The 19,031-nt window shown below is 38.2% G+C and overlaps 1 protein-coding gene across 6 annotated transcripts in view; it reads left to right on the plus strand.

The window, feature by feature from the left end:
• The window catches only part of NTNG1 (netrin G1), a 2,528,066-nt gene that overhangs the window by 1,603,941 nt on the left and 905,094 nt on the right, over positions 1 to 19,031 (plus strand). For all 6 annotated transcript variants that reach the window (XM_044085997.1, XM_044086001.1, XM_044085996.1 and 3 more), the window contains exon 4: positions 1,757 to 1,929. In XM_044085997.1, coding sequence (XP_043941932.1) covers positions 1,757 to 1,929 — 173 coding nt within the window. The remainder of the gene's footprint in view (positions 1 to 1,756; positions 1,930 to 19,031) is intronic.

Genomic DNA, 19,031 nt, shown 5'->3' on the forward strand with positions numbered 1-19,031 from the left:
TCTAAGTTAGTAGCAGTAGTACACTGAGATTTATTAAACTCATTAATGTGTATATGAGCACAGTTTCTTGCCTCTAAAATAACTACTGCTTATCACATTTGTTTAGCAAGATTGCCTGCATTGTAAAAAGAGACCTTTATAGTATTATAATGTATAGGGAATCTAGCTTGCTTTTGTGTTTTTCTGTAATATCAACCCTAAAACAGCATCTGTTAGTTTTCATTAAACTACTGACAAACTATGAACTACTTAAGTGTAGTTTAACTTAGTCTGTTTTCTGCAAGTGACTGACTGCAGAAGTGGTTTCCTTAGAGATCAAGATGTACTTAATATCATACGTCATGGCATATTGTGACAATGTGATATATTTTGGAGGTCTACAAGTCAGAGGGAAAATCATCTAAACATGACTGGCTGTAAAAGAAGACCCTTTTCTTTTGATAAATGCTTCAGTGGGATGCATGACTTAAATGTGCTTAACTTTTTTTTTTATTTTTGCAAAATGTTATGCATACTCTATGAAACAAAAATACCTGTATGCATTAGCAGTCTTGCTGTAATCACAGAGGTCCCCTTCTCAAGGAGGTCCCAAACAGACCATGTTGTCTTTTTCTGATATATTTTGTTAAAATTATATCAAACAATTCTACACCACACAATGCATTTAATAAGTTAGTCAGATATGATTGATTTAAAGCAATAAAAAAACCTTCAGGAATGACACTACCATTAAATTCGTCAAATTCAGATAAGTACTGAAGCAATTGAAATCAGAATTCAGTGTTTCAAGTTTCACTCATAAGGTCAGTATCCGACAAAGCTTCTGTGTTGTATAGCATATTGGTTTGACAGTTTTCATTGCTCATCTGGTATTCTGTCTGTAACACTTAACGCAGTAATTTTTATGCAGTTAAGACTAAGTGGCATAATTAATTAGGCACACAGCAAAATGAGCCAGACAATTTGCAAAAGTGAGGACATTCTAAACTAAGCAAGGTAAAAGCTGAGCAAAAATGTAAAGAATGCTTGCATGACACATTAATGTGTACACAGTAGTAAGTAAAGGCTTTACAGTAAGCAGTAGCTGCATTCAATTATAATGCTCATTCAGTGGAAAATATATGTTTATACTCCCCATTATAACATATTGCTATCTGTCATTTAAGTAACATGTTTTGACACAATTTAGGAGAAGAAAAATAACTGAACTCATAGGCACCAGGTGCATTGCATTCCTCTGACAATTTTATTTTTTGTACTGTGTATGAATACCTTTTAATTAAAATTAGGATTTCTTAGAAGTGTCATTCCTACAGAACTGAATTGCATCTAAACTATTCACCACATGTTCAAGTTTTTCAGTGAAAAGATAAGGAAAATAATGGCAGTTTAATGTTTCCAATATTACATTTTCATACATTCCCAGTAATATTCTTCCAGAGCTCAGGAATGCACAAAACAACATATCACTGCTTGAAAGTATTACGTTGCCTTCAAGAAAGAGTATTGCCATGCGAACCTCAGTAATGCTGAAATGGCTGTTGTTAGGTAACTGCTTTGTCTTCCTCATAGCTGTTGATGCCTCCTGAGGTTTCAGCCAAATTAGTACCAAATGGATGAGTAAATATTTCGGAGTAGGCCATCTTGTCTTGTAATGCAGAGATATTTTTGGTGATCTATTGTACAGCTGACAGAACAGAGAACTAATGACAACTGCCTCAAGAAATGACAGCTCTGTCTCTCTCTCTCTTGATAGGTGCAAGTGTAACCTTCACGCCAATACCTGTGTCTTTGATGGCAACAAATTGACTTGTGAATGCGAACACAACACCACCGGGCCTGAATGTGGCAGATGCAAGAGAAGTCATCAGGGTCGATTTTGGAGCCCTGGTTCATACCTGCCTATCCCAAAGGGAACTGCAAATATCTGTAAGTAGATTTTTACAATAATGTCACTTTTTGTGCAGGACCTTTTTTAGCTTGTAAGACTCGTATTTCATTTTAATTGCACTTTTGATCAATACCTGTATATTGATTGTGAACAGAGTGCTCACAAAGGTTGAGGTTATGTTTTGTTCACTTATGAATGAGTACTGAAATATATATATATATATATATATATATATATATATATATATATATATATATATATATATATATATCTATTATAATGACTGCGATTCAAAGATAATGAACACACAGAGCAGTGCTTGTTAATATGTGCAGTGTAATGGATTATAAAATGGGTGTGACGCACTTAGCACTTTGAATATTAATACTGCACAGTTGCATAGTGCTCATTTATGAATTTCAGCCCATATATTAAAAAAGGATGAACCTGCATCGTTATTTCATTCTGTATTCTACCTTATTACATTCTCATAAAGTTCGCCTGCTTAATTTATCTGTATGGAATTATTTACGTAGTTTATACATATAATTAGATATACATAGATATAAATGTATATATTTTTATGTATACATGTGTGTATATATGTGTGTCTGTCTGTGTGTATGTGTATCAAGTTCTTGTTTTGCATACATTTTATGCTAAGTAGGCTGTCTATTTTTAATGAGGTCTATTTTCAATATTAGCCTAAGGCACTGTCTACTAGAACGACTTCCTCAGGCAAATGGAAACAGAGGGAATCAAACTCGAAATGTCAGGGTGAAGTGTATTATAGGTTCATAGGTTCATAGGTTCATAGACTAGTATTAGGCTAACTGCCTTTGTGGGCCATTTTAAGCCTAGCCAATTAGCAGCTCATATCCATAATTCCACACAATAGAATCTTTTTAATGTTTAACTGCATGTTTTGCAAATGTGATTTCATTCCTGATGGCAGAACATTTAATAGCAAATAAACTTTAAAGTGAGAATTTCAAAAAGGATATGCACTCTGTTAATATATTTACAGTCTCAAGTTACAATACTTTCTAATATTCATTAGATTACTTCTGTCACAGAGCTTGTCAAATGTGTTGTAACTGAAATGAAACCAGGGCAGTGTCACTGTCAGAACATTTGTCTCACACCAGAAAGGAGTAGCATATTTGACTGAGATTATTTCACAGACTGCTTGTGACAGCAGCAGAAAGCATTCCTACTGAGCAGGCAGGTACCTGTGAGGGAGTGTGCTAAACCCATGTACAAAATACAAAATAAGGTAATGTCACTGCTGCCAAAGTGGTACTTAGAGAATGCCATCCCTAATATAGGACAAAACAAACCCAGGTCTTCTTACCTGATATAATGGAAAAGAGTAGAATCCACAAAAGGCAAACCAAAGGCAAAAAACTCCATTTATTATCAAATAAGTTAGCACTTTCGTACAAATACATAGATTGTACTTCCTCAGACAAAAAAAAAACCTAGTTTACAGATGGGATTTAAACTCATACAATCAATTAATTATTCCATTAATTCACCAGAAAGCCCGCCACTTTCTTAAAGCAACATTAATTAATATGAAATTAAAATGTATATTTGGTTCATGTTACTTAAAATGTGATGCTAAAAAGCAGTAAAATTACCCTGCAGACACATTACACAATAAAATACAATAAAACTAAATATCCTAGAAAAATACTACTAAAAATATTAAGCAAAGAATTCCCCTTTATTGCCTAACCTGAAATATTATCTTTCTAGAGCTTTTAATTTAAGGAGACATTTGATGGAACACATGGCATTTAGACCGGGCGAACTGTATGCATTGGTTCTAATTTGCCAAAATAGTTCACATTTGTCTAAAAAAAGTTTCCATGGTCCCCCTCTAGTGTTCTTCTTGACTTGATCTATCACAGTAAACAAAAACATTCTAGCAAATGAAGTGGGAATAAGTAAATCAGTTGAGTGTTTGCTAGTCATAGGTTCATAGACTAGTATTAGGCTAACTGCCTTTGTGGGCCATTTTAAGCCTAGCCAATTAGCAGCTCATATCCATAATTCCGCACAATATAATCTTTTTAATGTTTAACTGCATGTTTTGCAAATGTGATTTCATTCCTGATGGCAGAACATTTAATAGCAAATAAACTTTAAAGTGAGAATTTCAAAAAGGATATGCACTCTGTTAATATATTTACAGTCTCAAGTTACAATACTTTCTAATATTCGTTAGATTACTTCTGTCACAGAGCTTGTCAAATGTGTTGTAACTGAAATGAAACCAGGGCAGTGTCACTGTCAGAACATTTGTCTCACACCAGAAAGGAGTAGCATATTTGACTGAGATTATTTCACAGACTGCTTGTGACAGCAGCAGAAAGCATTCCTACTGAGCAGGCAGGTACCTGTGAGGGAGTGTGCTAAACCCATGTACAAAATACAAAATAAGGTAATGTCACTGCTGCCAAAGTGGTACTTAGAGAATGCCATCCCTAATATAGGACAAAACAAACCCAGGTCTTCTTACCTGATATAATGGAAAAGAGTAGAATCCACAAAAGGCAAACCAAAGGCAAAAAACTCCATTTATTATCAAATAAGTTAGCACTTTCGTACAAATAGATAGATTGTACTTCCTCAGACAAAAAAAACCTAGTTTACAGATGGGATTTAAACTCATACAATCAATTAATTATTCCATTAATTCACCAGAAAGCCCGCCACTTTCTTAAAGCAACATTAATTAATATGAAATTAAAAATGTACATTTGGTTCATGTTACTTAAAATGTGATGCTAAAAAGCAGTAAAATTACCCTGCAGACACATTACACAATAAAATACAATAAAACTAAATATCCTAGAAAAATACTACTAAAAATATTAAGCAAATAATTCCCCTTTATTGCCTAACCTGAAATATTATCTTTCTAGAGCTTTTAATTTAAGGAGACATTTGATGGAACACATGGCATTTAGACCGGACGAACTGTATGCATTGGTTCTAATTTGCCAAAATAGTTCACATTTGTCTAAAAAAAGTTTCCATGGTCCCCCTCTAGTGTTCTTCTTGACTTGATCTATCACAGTAAACAAAAACTTATGTGCTGGATACCTAATTACATGTTGGGCTAGGGCATTATTATCAGCACCTTGAGAGATGCTGTATAGGTGTTCAGAAATAATCTCTGATGTCAACTGTTAAGAAGGTGTATGTCCGATTGAATGGTATATTTTTTAAATACTCAAAAAAAACCCAGGAATCACGACAAATTTTCTTTTCTGTCTTCAAGGCAGATTTGAGCCTAGTGTCAACCCATTTTGCACATGCATAAGTGATGGACTGACGTCCATCTATGATAGGTCAGAATGGAGGATCCAATAAACTTTTGTGGATCTTCAGTGTTCCAAACAAGACTGTCGTGATAGGGGCTAGCATACTTAAATAATGAAAGGTATCTAAAGAGATTCTCACTTCAATAAATAAATCATTGAGAATTGCCCGTATTTTATAATGGGCCTGATTAAGTTGATTAATAGATACTTTTTCATAATTCCCACTATTAAGTAACTTGTACAATTTGTTTAAGTATGCATGTTCATCCATGAATACAATGCCCCCGCCCTTGTCCGGTTGCATAATCCTGACTTTCTGCTTGTTCAAAAAAGAAATAAATTCCATTTCAGGCATGTCAGAGTGAACTGTAACATTAAATTTGTTATTACCATCAAATAATGCCCTAAAATGAATCTCACAAACCTTCTCAAATAATGCAAGTGTACTATGAATGGATGGGTTGAAAATACTAGCCACACTTTCATTATTATTCAACACAGAATTGTTACCAAACAACACAGATAGATTCAATTTCCGCACAAAGAGTTTCAAATCACATAATAATTTAGGTAAATTAGACCTTAATGGCGGAATAAATTTCATACCCTGCGCTAGAAAATCCACAAGTGACTGACCGATAGTTATAGAACTAAAATTAAAAACTTTAAAGTCACCCTGAGAGCATTTAAGCACAGTTAATGGAGTCATACCAAATCCAACTATCTCTTCAGCCAGTTGTTCTTCCTGCATTGTTGTTTCGGATAGTTGGTAGACCGCATTTGAAAAGAATTAAGGTTATTGCAGTTATGGGCTTCTTGTGGTGCTCTATTATTATTGATATTGTTATTGAGCACTTCTCCTTGTCCATTTTGTTGATTATTCCGTATCTGTTCACTCCTGCGAATGTTGTTCTCCTCATTCGCAGTCGTCTGAACATTTCAAATGTCATCAGGGTACGACTCGTCAGCATTGATTGCTGCCATGGAAACTTCTCTCAAGGCAGAGTGTGAAAGACTGTTATTGTTAACTGGTGGATCAGGATATGCCACATGTTGTTCATAGTCACATTTATTATGGTGGAGTTTACATTTTTTTATTTTCCATAATTTTATTCAGAAGCGAATCTATACTAGAAAAGATTCTCTGGTAATCAAATTCATACCTACTAAAGTCTGGATCCGATTTAATATTATGTTCTCAACTTTCTAAGTTAGATTTCATGTTAACCATTTGATTATTGTAATTGGCAATGAGTAATTCCAAAAAATATAAACCTTGTTTATTGAAAAAATCAATAAGTTGCAAGTGAAACTGAAATCTTTTTTCTAAGCCGACCGGATATTTCCATTGGCGAAGACCTTTAGGGACCAATTTATGTTTAATACATTCTTTAAAATATAAAATTTCCACTTGCAACTTTTTGTACTTTAAAAGTTTGTTGTCAAACTATTTCAGGTTAGACACGATCGTTTGCTGCTCTTCATGAAAAACACCACTATTTTCATCATGCAGTCCACTGAACTGCATCGGACTGCAAATGAAGCTGGTCAAGTTAGGTAAATCCAGTCGAGTATCAGTCACCAAACATTGCTGAATGCCACCATTGGATAAAACAGCATGTAAATAACCATTACCTTGACCTGCTTGTAAAGTGGAGTTGGATGTAGTTAAATTGTGTACTGTACTTTCAGCAGCTGTAGAATTAGCAGCTGTCTGAATTGCAGGGGAAGAAGCTTGACTGGAAAGCTGTTGTGCTAAGCCATCCACACGGTTGGAGAGGTGTTCTATAAGTAATGTCATCACTCCCATGGCATTCGCCTCTGATGGAGTAGGAACTTCACCATGTTGAAAATCCAAAAATAAAGACTGGGAAAGGGAGTTATTACCGTTTGCCATCCAAACACACGAACTGGAACCAAACAAAAAACTGTAGAATCCACAAAAGGCAAACCAAAGGTAAAAAATTCCGTTTATTATCAAATAAGTTAGCACTTTCATACAAATACATAGATTGTACTTCCTCAGACAAAAAAAAAAAACCCAGTTTACAGATAGTATTTAAACTCATACAATCAATTAATTATTCCATTAATTCACCAGAAAGCCCGCCACTTTCTTAAAGCAACATTAATTAATATGAAATTAAAAATGCATATTTGGTTCATGTTACTTAAAATGTGGTACTAAAAAGCATTAAAATTACCCTGCAGACACAATACACAATTAAATACAATATAATACAATTATAAGCTCTAGAAAGATAATATTCGGGTTAGGCGATAAAGGGGAATTATTTGCTTAATATTCTTAGTAGTATTTTTCTAGGATATTTAGTTTTATTGTATATAGGCATGTAGAAAAATATGGTACAGAGCATACTTTTAATTTTGCTATATTGGAAAATGTTGTAATGGATCCCAGAGGTGGTGATTACAAATGTATACTTGCATATAAAGAAGTTTGCTGGCAATTGCTAACAGATGCCACTACACCACCAGGTCTTAATGACCATATTTCTATAAAACCATTACTTAATATTAGATAGAAGGACAATTTTATCAATTATTCATATTTCTTTTGTAGATCATGCAGTAGATTACCATTAGGGTAGACAATTTGTACAATGGATGTTATACATTTTTTAGCACTATTTTTAATACATATTATTTTTATATTTTGGTACAAACAATTATACCAATTTGTAAAGTATTGGTAGATTTTGTAGCAGGTAATTCTTTTCAGTATAGCGTTGGCATGTATGAATTGTATTAATAAGTGTGGTGTCACTTTAAGTGGAATTGGTGCCAAAGAAACTATTTAAACACTTTGTATCAGTTGGTCTAATTGTTCTGATGAAGCTCGCTTTTGTGTGAGTGAAAGCGCTTAACGTTTACTTGTTTTTATCTCAATAAATGACTTTGCATTTTTTTTGATATTTCTACTGGACTCAGTTTGAAGGCAGCTATTGCAACATTGTTGTGTTCTGGATGAGTGGATGTTGGCGTTCTTTTACCGCTTGTTTGTAATAATTGTGAACTAAGAAAATTACTTTCATGAAATGTGTATGTAAGTAGTATTGTAGTTATATTGTTGTTTTGTTAGTAGAGATAAATTACTAACGTGAAAAGCATAGGTTCTTGTGTTGTTAGCCCAATTCTCCAGCTGTCCAAGGGCAAAGTTTAGAAAAGTGATATATTTGGACTCATAGAGTAGGGAAATAAAGTTGAGGGAATCATATTCTGGACAACAGGAAGTAGCTTGTTAATAGGTCTTACTCACAGTCTTAATTCTCTGTGATAAGTGCCAGACCCCTTCAAAAGCATTGACAAAGCAGCATTTATTTCACTACCTTTGTATGTTAAGTGGGACTCTGTCATTTAAGGTGATTACCCTAAAAAAAAAAGTTCAATCTCGCAGACCTCATGTTTGCATGCAGTCTTTCATGTGTCCTTTGCATAGCCTGTTCTCCTTAAAGGCAGAAACAAATTATGGGCTTGTCCATGGTCTGATCTTATCTGCAAATACATTAAAAGCACAAGTCACATCCCACTCATGCCTAGCCTGTAATGAGCAGCATTAAAATGCAATTATGTAGTGATTCATGCATTTATATATACGTGTGTGTGTGTGTGTGTGTGTGTGTGTGTGTGTGTGTGTGTGTGTGTGTGTGTGTGTGCAATTATACAGTAAGTAATTAATGGATGGATGTAATTATCATTGATCTTTGTTTCATTGCTAACCAATTTATCGACTAACACAGCATCAACTTTCCAGAAAAAAACATTAAACAGTACTTTTGCAGCAAACAAGATCCTGGCCCCCGCATCCCTGCATCTTTATATACATTAACTCAAAGACTGCAGAACAGTGGGGGGAAGGAGAGGCTTCTGTATCCCCACTGATTTGGAATTTTGTTCAAATACCATATAAATAATTGATATACCTACCTATCGAACAAAACTCTTCAGTAATTTTGCAGTTGATAAGCAGACCAGCATTTACATCAATAAATGTGTGCCTCAATATATACATACACACACGCATGCACATGCACGCACACACATACACACACACAGACACACACACACACACACACACACACACACACACACACACACACACACACATGTTCATAGGTAAACTTTAGACATGGTGTTTGAACAGCCATATACTGTCATTTCTTGTTCCATAAGAAGTAGTAGAGTATACCTACCTTCTTGATAAGGGCTGTATTACTAATCCCTGTGGTAATCCTATGTCACACCATTCGATCATTATAATTTACCTTGAAATAGGAATCATTTAAGATACAATGAAAGTGTTTGCCTCTGGTAGTGAAGTCTTTGGTTAATGAAACTGTCCTTCCATGAAGTCCTATTTATGTTACGATGTAAATTGAGCATTTTGGAATAAATGTTTGTAACATCATCAGTATTTCTGATGTGGAGAATATCTAGTAAAACATACTTTTTTGTAAACCAAAAGGCAAGCCAGAGATCTCCATGTATGAGTCTTTTAAAGACAGAAAAAAATAAGAAAGTTTTTACACTATCTAGAATGTTAGGGAAGTCCACCCTTTTGAGTTTCTTTGTTAGTAAAAGTTAAGTCTTTTAAGTTGGGATACATAAAATACTTACCAATCAGATGATGTTCAATAATCAGACTAATAGGGAAGGAATACAAGGGGAGTAAGCCCTCTTTATAGCTTGATGGCATTTCTTTGATAATTAATTGGGCAGTAAAAAATTTCCTTATATAATTAATGTTTCAGGATCAAATGTTCATTGCCAACAAAAGTGCTTAAGATTCCTAATGACTGTAGTGATCTTAATCAAGGTCCCATTTACATGAAGATTCCCAGATTGTCCACTTACCATCAAGTCTCCCCATTGGTACAGAGTGCCCAGATCAACTGGGGTCAGAGTCACTTTGGGGGAATTCATACAGACAAATATCAGGTTTGCTTGTACTCTTGTTTGCATCCCAGCTATGTGGGCATTTTTGTTTTGAATGACTTAACCTCCCCTCCTGGTGATTATATTAGATCATACATAACAGTTCATAGATAGTTATTAGGTACGCACTTCAGGAAACCACTAAGAAGCCTAGCCAAATTCCCAGTTGCCATTAAGTACTGTCTACTTAGGTGAATTGCTCAAGGTCACACAGTAGGCAAATGTAGGTGGAAAGATTCAAACCCTAAATCCTTGTAACTGGAAGCAGGTCATTAACAAGGCCCAGCTTTAGACCTCTTCACTAGTTGCTAGATAAAATAAGTTATATTACAGTAAGGACTGTCTATGTCCTCTTGCCCCAAGGTCAGCTATTGCTAGATTGTATGGTCACACTCATATTTTCCCAGCACCCGCTCTCCAAATCTTAACACACGGAGTCTGCATATCGTCAGTATGAGCAGGCCAGTATAACCAACTCCTCCCCCCACCTAGGATGGGCCACTGTTAATGAAAGTCAGATTACCAATGTCATAGTCAGGCTTGTATCACTCTGTGCTACAGGTGCAGTATTGTATTACATTTTTTTGCACTACCTTTAATGCCATGGTCAGGACTTCAGGTGCTGACTCTGTCTAGCCCTCCTTGGAAAATATAAGAGTCTGTGGGGGAATCAATAATGACAACCAGTGTACAGTCTTCTGCAGAGCTGGTTATCCACCAATCTTGGACATTTGTCTATTGCAGAAATAGATGACAAAGAAAGGGGGTCGTCTGCGACTCTGCAAATGAGTTACTATCAACTGAGAAGGCACCACCAACTCACTGTGTGTGCATGATCAGAGACCCAGTTTTAGTCTATTGGGTAACATAGGGGTTGTTATACAAGCTGGTAAATTTATTGGCAGTACCTGCATGGGGAATCACAGTGAATACTTTTACAAGGTCAAGATAAGTGATGCGGATGGAATGAAACTTATCAGTACCATAAGTCAAGCAAATTAAGCAAGCAAGAGTGTCACTCTTCTCAAAGCCATACTGCCAATGATCAAATGTTTGTAAACTATAAAGTCTGTTGCTAATAAGAATAAGAATGATTAAGAGCCAACCAGCAGTGTGAACTTGTGACACCCTGATCCCATGTGTAAAAATTGGAAAAAGTGGTTGTGGATGAATGGATAATTTCCAGTTAAAGCACTGTTCTTGTATAGAAGCATCACTACTGCTGCTCTCCAGAACTCAGGAGCACCTCATGTTGAGAGGCCAAGAATAAAAAACGTATGGAGGACTTCAGCAATCATGTACTTTGTGCTAACAACAAGGCTGCTGCTATATTGCCTAGTGCCCTGGGACTATTATTTTTAGTTGTGATAATAGCTTCCAGGATCTGGTTCTGTGTGATAATGGGAGGAACATGATTAACTGAAGAGCAAATGAGCTGGACTTTTGCACTAAATCTGTCAGCCACAATATTTGCTCTGGCTTTGGTATCAGAAAAGGCAGTGCCTTAACCTTCTGCACCAAAGGCAAGTGCCCTACCTGCTGATCTGCTGAGACTGACTAAGTAAGTTACTTACTGTTATCTGATTGAGAAATGTCATCACTTACCTATGCCTGAGCACATCCACCCTAACATTTGGTTTGTATTTGCTACCACATGCATTCTGTAATACTAATGCACAAATGCTGGTCTTGTTCCGGGTTTTGGAGGCATCTCCTGATACTTAATCCATTTCTGGCTTATTACCTCACAATTATTAACATACACATTAAAGCAGAGCTGACATTACTTAGATATGTTTCTTCTTCAGGTCTATCTTCAGGCTTGCAACTGTATGCTCTCTAATGTTGTTGCCATCTGCCAAATGACGATCCAGACTCTCATAACTTGTGTAAGACCAGAGACAAATACATACAGTAGGGATGGACCTAGGACTAATCTTTCTGTGACACCTAAGTTGTTAGATCAAACTCAAAGCAAAGAAAAGCCTTCAATGAGTTTGCTACCAACATACTCAGGACTGAATCCTCTGACAGCTTTCCAGTTATCCAAATCTATTTTAAATGAACTGTCAGATTTTATTCCTCAAGAGGTACAAAATTCCATCACTTCAATGCCAATGAAAATAGTTCTGATACATTAGCTTTACTTGTTTTTACATCCACTAAAATTATTATTCCATGTCAATAGTTAATGAGTCTTTGTATTTGTACCCACAATAACTTTATAAGTATTTGCTGAAGACTCTTGTTATGTGACAGTTAGAACCCCTGTCCAACTTGTACTTAATTCTGTGCAGTGACAGCACCTCCGACCTAGTTTTAGATTTCAATCCCATTAGATGTTGCCTTTGTCTGGTAAAGTGCTTCTGTACCCTTTCCAGTCTGTCTCTCTCTCTGATCAATTAATGCCCCGCATGCCATAACTGGTCTAATAACTGCCCTATAAATAGGTATTAATATCTACCTATCTGGTGTTAATCTCAAAATAGTACCTTGTAATAAATTCCATAAGATGTGTCTCTAAACAAAGTTTTATGTCAATTTTTATACTCAGCTCCCCATGATCCCACCTGTTTCAATATTAGGCTGTCCACGGCATATTGTTCACATGGAGTGTCATATCCATATTGCATAACACATTACTTTTTTAACCTTAAACCTCATAAAGCTTGATGCTGAATGTTATCTGAGAGTATAAGAGGAGAGGGGAAGGGGGAGGGGAAGTTTGTCTATGTCCTCTGGATCTGAGTATGTGATATTCTTTATGATTAACTCTGCACACTATTGGGCATTGTTTCTAAAATTTGTAACTTAGTTAAAGAAGGCTGTGTAGTTATCTTTCAACTGGATGGCTATGTTTACCTGATATCTGGCTTTGGTTGGTTTGATCATGGTCTTCAGTTTCCTCAAGAGTTTTATTGACATCTTGAGAGTTTAATTTATTTTTGCATTTAATTAGTTTTTTTTTTATAATAGAGCCTTTTTTTATTAAGGTTCCATCATAGAAGTTTATTTTTAAATTGGAGGTAATACTTACTTCTGAGAGGACAAATCCATCTATGCAGCTATTATATACACATATAATCTGTCAGTAAAGAATTCTGCATAAGCATATGTCATTAAGATGAAAGGGACCTTTGAATTTAGCAAAGTCATCACTCACTTTTAGCAGATTAGCCTGAGACTACATTCTTCAATTCACAAAGGGAGATACTGTAGACCACCTTTAGTGGCCTTTTCCTCCTGGTCATCCTGAATCCTTACTGTGCAGGATGTTAACAGAATGATGACAACATTTCTCAAGACTTCAGCTTGGGGTTCTCTTAGTACTGCCCACTGGGAATGAACCATGCCTATCCTTCACTTTTTCCTGCAGTACCAGTCCCCCCTACACTTGAACTAGTCGCACTGCTTCCATCTTGCACAGAGGAGCTTTCTTTAGCATTGACCATCTTGATTACTTTGACTATGACAACATTCCTGTCTCTCTTGACACAGAAGCATTTGGATCAGGGAGAGACTTGCAGCCAAAGCATCGGCACCATTGTTCAAGGAGAGGGAATGACACAGAGGCTATCAGAGTCATGCCTACCTCTTGGACCTTTGGCACATTGGTGTCAAGGGATCTCTCTTATCCTTGGACAAGGGTAGGTCTTTGGAGATGATTGTGACTTCTGCCTTTGAGGTTTTTCATAGGGCTTAGCTATACCTAAGGAGACGGTTTCCACAGCCAGTTCGGCTCCAGCCAAACCCCAACAGGATTCTGGCCCTTCTTCTTTTTCCTATCATCCTGCCAGACAGGGGCGGTCAGAACCATGAGCTTCTGAGGTTCCATGCTATGTTAGCTCCCAGTCTGATTCTGAAAATTCTGATTCCCCCCACCAGAAAGGGTCCACAAGAAACAAATATGCAAGCAGAAGTACATAGACTCTTCTCCAGAGTCTTTCATGGAAGACACTGATTTGGATAAAGGAGAAAGGTCTTCCTGCTTCCCTCTGAAGATGTCACCTTTGTCATAATCTGTGAATTGATGAAGCAGAGATTGGGATGGTCTATCCAGGATCCACCACCTGATGAGTCAGTGCTCTTGGAAGCTTTTGGCTCTGGTCCGACATCATCCTTTGTGATTTCCACTATTGATTCCCTCATCAATCTTATTGCTTAATGGGCATGGAAGGGCCATGACATTACAGAGCCTATTCCCAAGAAACAAATAGAATTTTGGCAGCTCTGAAAGACAGAAAACATTGGAGCAAAGGTTGCCTAGTAGCTGCTATAGTGGGAGCAGCGACCATGAAAAAGTATTATCTGAAGAAAGTTCCCGCATGAATCTCCCTAACAGGGATAGACCTCCTCATGGAAGAGGTGGAAGTGGTTCAAAGGGACATCTCCCTTGGGGCAGAGGTGGACTACATAATTAGGGCTTCCACAATCCTTTTTCAGAGAAGCCATATCAGTGCCCCTGAACAATTGCCTGACTGCTGCATTCTGCAAGCAGTCAGGGGGCACTTGTCTTTGTGCCCTCAAGTATAGTGAAATGGAACCACAGATCTGTGGGTGCTAAGGATAATTTCCATAGGTTATTTGATTCTGTTTACCCTTGCTTCTCAGGAAAAGAGGAATGTTGTTGCCAATATTTCACCCAGTCAGTGGGACTCAGCTACAGTAGAAGTTTCAAAATTACTAGAAAAAAGCATCCTCCAACTGGTCTTCCAAGACCAGTTAGAATCTGGAGTCTACTAAAGGTTCTTTTTAGTGCCTGAGAAAATGGAGTACCCAAGACCAGTTTTGGATCTCAGTTATCTGAATCAGTTCATGAAACAGACACAATTCTGGATGGTCACGATTCAATCCATATTGCCTCTGCTGAGGAAGGATGATTGGATGTGCTCATTAGATGTCCAGGATGCTTACTGTCATGTGAAGATAGAGAAGCACTCCAATAGAGTCTCCATTTCCAGCAAGGGCCAATCACTACCAGTTCAGAACCCTGCCTTTTGGTCTAACTATAGCCTCCAGGGTATTCACCAAGGTGATGGCAATGCTTACTGTGCACTTGCAACTGATACAGGTTTAAGTTTTCCCCTGTCTCAGTGATTTGCTCCTAACTGCTGCCTCCAAGCATCTGCAGCTACACCAACTGAATTTTCTGCTCTAACTTCTTCTGAGCTTTCCAGATGCAATCTGACACTTACCCAACAAATATACATAGGATGTCACCTCAGGACCAACCAGTGGATCAGCAGTCTTCCCCAGACCAAAGGTTAACATTTGCTTCTAACAGCTATGCTAGTACTTCATCATCCACCCCTTCTAGTAAGGCTGATCTTACACCTCTTAGGTTTAACAGCATCCATGAAACTAATGGTCTCACTAGCCAGGTACCATATAAGGGTACTCCAATGGACACTAGATGTACAATGGTCTCAGATCATTTACATGATACAAGCAATGTCTTGGCTCATTCAGATCTGCAAATGGCATATTTAGTGGTGGATTACATCCTCTTCAGTGACTGAGGGGCACCCTTTTCACATGGTCTCACCTGTAGCTGTAGTAAAGACAGACAATGCTGTTCTAATGTTTATTTTAAAGGAAGGATGGTCCAAGATGCATAGTCACCTATAGAGGCCAATTTTCACATCAATATCTTAGAGATGAGAGTGGTCCACCAAGTGTTGTAGGCCTTCCAGTATCTCTTCTAGAGGGTGTGATTTCCATATAAACACACAGACCTTATAATAGTGTTGTGGTACATCAACAAACAAGGAGGAGCCAGTTCTTGTGCACTATGTCGACAAGCCATGAGATCCTAGTAATGGGCAATGTCTTCACACCACTTTCTGATAGCAATGCACATCCTTGGTCCATCCAATCTTTTAACAAACAGCTTGAGCAGGATTATCCTGAGACTTCAGGCATGGTCCCTCAATCCAACAGTGGCAACTTTGATCTACTGTCTGTGGTGCCACCTTACTGTGACATCTTTGCCTCATATCTCAACCACAACGCATCCATTATTTTTCCCTGATTCCCTCCACAAGATCAACTACCAAGGGATGATCTGGTCCACAATTGATCCCCGGGTTTCCAGTATGCTTTTCCCTCTTACATCTAATAAAAAAAGTTCATCCAGAAAGCCAGACAATGCAAGGTCAGGGTGATCCTCATTGCCCCTTCTGGCCCTTGCAGACATGGTTACCCTTCCTGTGACCTCTATGGGTAGCTCGTTCCAGAGTATAGTAAGTCTCTGGGACAGGTATCTATCCCTCCAGCATGTCCTGTATTTGTGGTGACAAGGTTTAGGTCCCTAGAGCGTGTAGCTCAGAGGGATTGGGATTTCTTTAGATGTAGCATGTCCAACAGCTCTGGGTTTAACATAACTTTATATGTTAGGCAGAGATCTCCTCAGAGTAGGCAATATGCTACAGAGTAAAGCTGGAGTTTTTTGAGACGGTCAGTGTAGGGCATCTGTTTGAGGCCAATAATCCTCTTTGTGAGGTACTTCTGTGGCCTTTCCAGCTGCTGCAGCTGTCTTGTGAGGTACATTCTAAAAGGGGTGTTGTACTCTATAATGGGTCTAATGAGTGCTTAGTAGAGGGAAACAATGACCGCTTTTTTCCTGAATGAGAACCCTTTTGTGATGAGGTGCGCCACATAGAAGGATTTCCTGACTGCAGTGGCAATGTGATTAACAAAGGAGAGAATACTGTCCACCTGGGTCCCAGGGTCTCTTATCACACATCCGGCATTAAGTAGATTGCTATTTATGTGGTAGTTCATGGGTACAGAGTTTTTACCAAAGGGGATGACAATGCACTTTTTGGCATTGAGCTTGAGGCCATGCCTCTGACACCAGGCATCTGTCTCAGTGAGGCCCTTCTGTAGGATGTCGACATCATTTGGGGACTCGACTGGCTCCTAGTTTGCAGGCATCTGCAAACTTTGCTAGCCAGAAGCCTTCTGTGTTAGTCTGTACTTCAGAGAAGTAGATACCAAACAGGAGAGGTCCCAGGACTCAACCCTGTGGTACTCCACTTGTCACTGGTTTGAAGTCAGATTTGGAGTCTGCAACTTTTACAGTGTGGGTTCTGTCAGTGAGCCATTTGGCAACCCATCTTCTGACATAGGGATTTATACCTAGTTTAGTGAGTTTAGCCATAACTCCAGAATGGGAGATGGTGTCAAAAACCTTGGTGAGGTCAAGATAGACTGTGTGATCCACCTTACCCTCGTCTTCGACTTTGGTGACTGCCTCATAGAAGTTGATCAGGTTCAGAAGGCATGATCTGCCTTTCACAAACCTGACTTGTGTGGGGTCCAGAGTTTGGAGGTTACCATTGTCTTTGTTTATGAGTTCCATGATGATACGTTCCATGGCCTTACTGACCAGACTCATCAGGCTAATAGTGCGATAGTTCCCAGGATCAGTGGTGACTCCCCCTTTGTGGAGTGGGATAACTGTTGCTGTACACCATTCAGTGGGCACAAAGCCTGACGTGAGACTATGATTGAACATGGTGCTTAGGTGGGGAGCAAGTTAGTTCATTCTGAAGTCCATGTAAAATGCAGCCTGGGATGTTGTACAGTCCCATGGATGCTGTGTTTTTGGTTCTAGAGAGTGCAGCTTTTACCTGCATAGATGTGATTACAGGGACTCTGCATTCTTCCTGTATTGATATGGGCCCATTAGGGGTGAGAAGGAGGGTAAAGTTAGCAGTGAACATATCTACCAGGATGTTGGTAATATCAGTTGGTTCTGTAATTTTCATGCCATTGTGCTGTAACTCAGAGCAGATGTGGGTGTTGCCATTGAGATTCTTGATATAGCTATAGAATGCTTTGTGGTTGCCCATAGAATCAGTGGCAATTTTGTTTTCATAGCTAGCTTTGGAGGATCTTATAAGGGATCTCAGCTTCTTACTGAGGCTGAACAGAGAGCTCCTCTACTCATGGGATTTTACTCTCTTTTGCAACAGTTTCTTCCTTCTGTTGTAGAGTTTATTTATGGCAGGGACTACCAGACTGGCTTCCTTTTTTTGGAGGATAACATCTTGGTTCTGTTTGGGATAGCATGACCCATGCACTCGTGTAAGTGCTTAATGAGTGCATTTGTGTAGGATTCAGCAGTCGTAACTGTATTGTCCATCTGCATGGGTGTCATGAAGTTTGCCGCTTCTGTCTTAAGAAGCACGAAGTTGGCTGTGGAGAAATTTTTTACCATGGTTTCATTAATGGTGGGTGGGGGCGGGATGCGGATATCTAGGGTGATTAGCTTATGGTCGGATCTGACCAGTGAGGAGTTGACTTCAAGTGTGGAACCCCAGTCACTAATGTTGGTAATGACTAGGTCTAAGATATTTTGCCCTGGTGGGGGTGTGGCTAAGTTGATCCAGGGCAATGGAATTTATGAATTCCAGAAAGCGTTGAGCGAAGGAGTTGGTACATGAGTAGTTTTCCCAGTTAATGGTGGGGTAGTTGAAATTTCCCATTATTAGGGTGTTTGGTTGAACCCTAATATTTACCAGTATATCAAGAAAAGAGGAGTAAGAATCCTGGGGCATGGTGGGGGATCTGTAGCAAGCTACAATTTGGATTGCAGTTTTGCCCAGAGTTAGTTGTACTTGGATAACCTCGGATGCATTATGTTGGGCAACTAGCCTGGAGGTGTGGATATCCTTAATGAGGTGTCAAGATCATATCAGCTTCTTAGAAGTTAGCCATAAAGAAGGTATAACTTAGAAAATGGAAGAGATTCTGTATCTGGGCCATTTCCAAAAGCATGGAACCATTTTCAGTGCCATGTTCATCCAATTTGAATTTTTATCTAAAGTTTTTGATAAAGGTTC

The sequence above is a fragment of the Protopterus annectens genome, chromosome 10.part0 (assembly GCF_019279795.1).
Source record: "Protopterus annectens isolate FY-2018-M chromosome 10.part0, PAN1.0, whole genome shotgun sequence".
Lineage (NCBI taxonomy): Eukaryota > Metazoa > Chordata > Ceratodontiformes > Protopteridae > Protopterus > Protopterus annectens.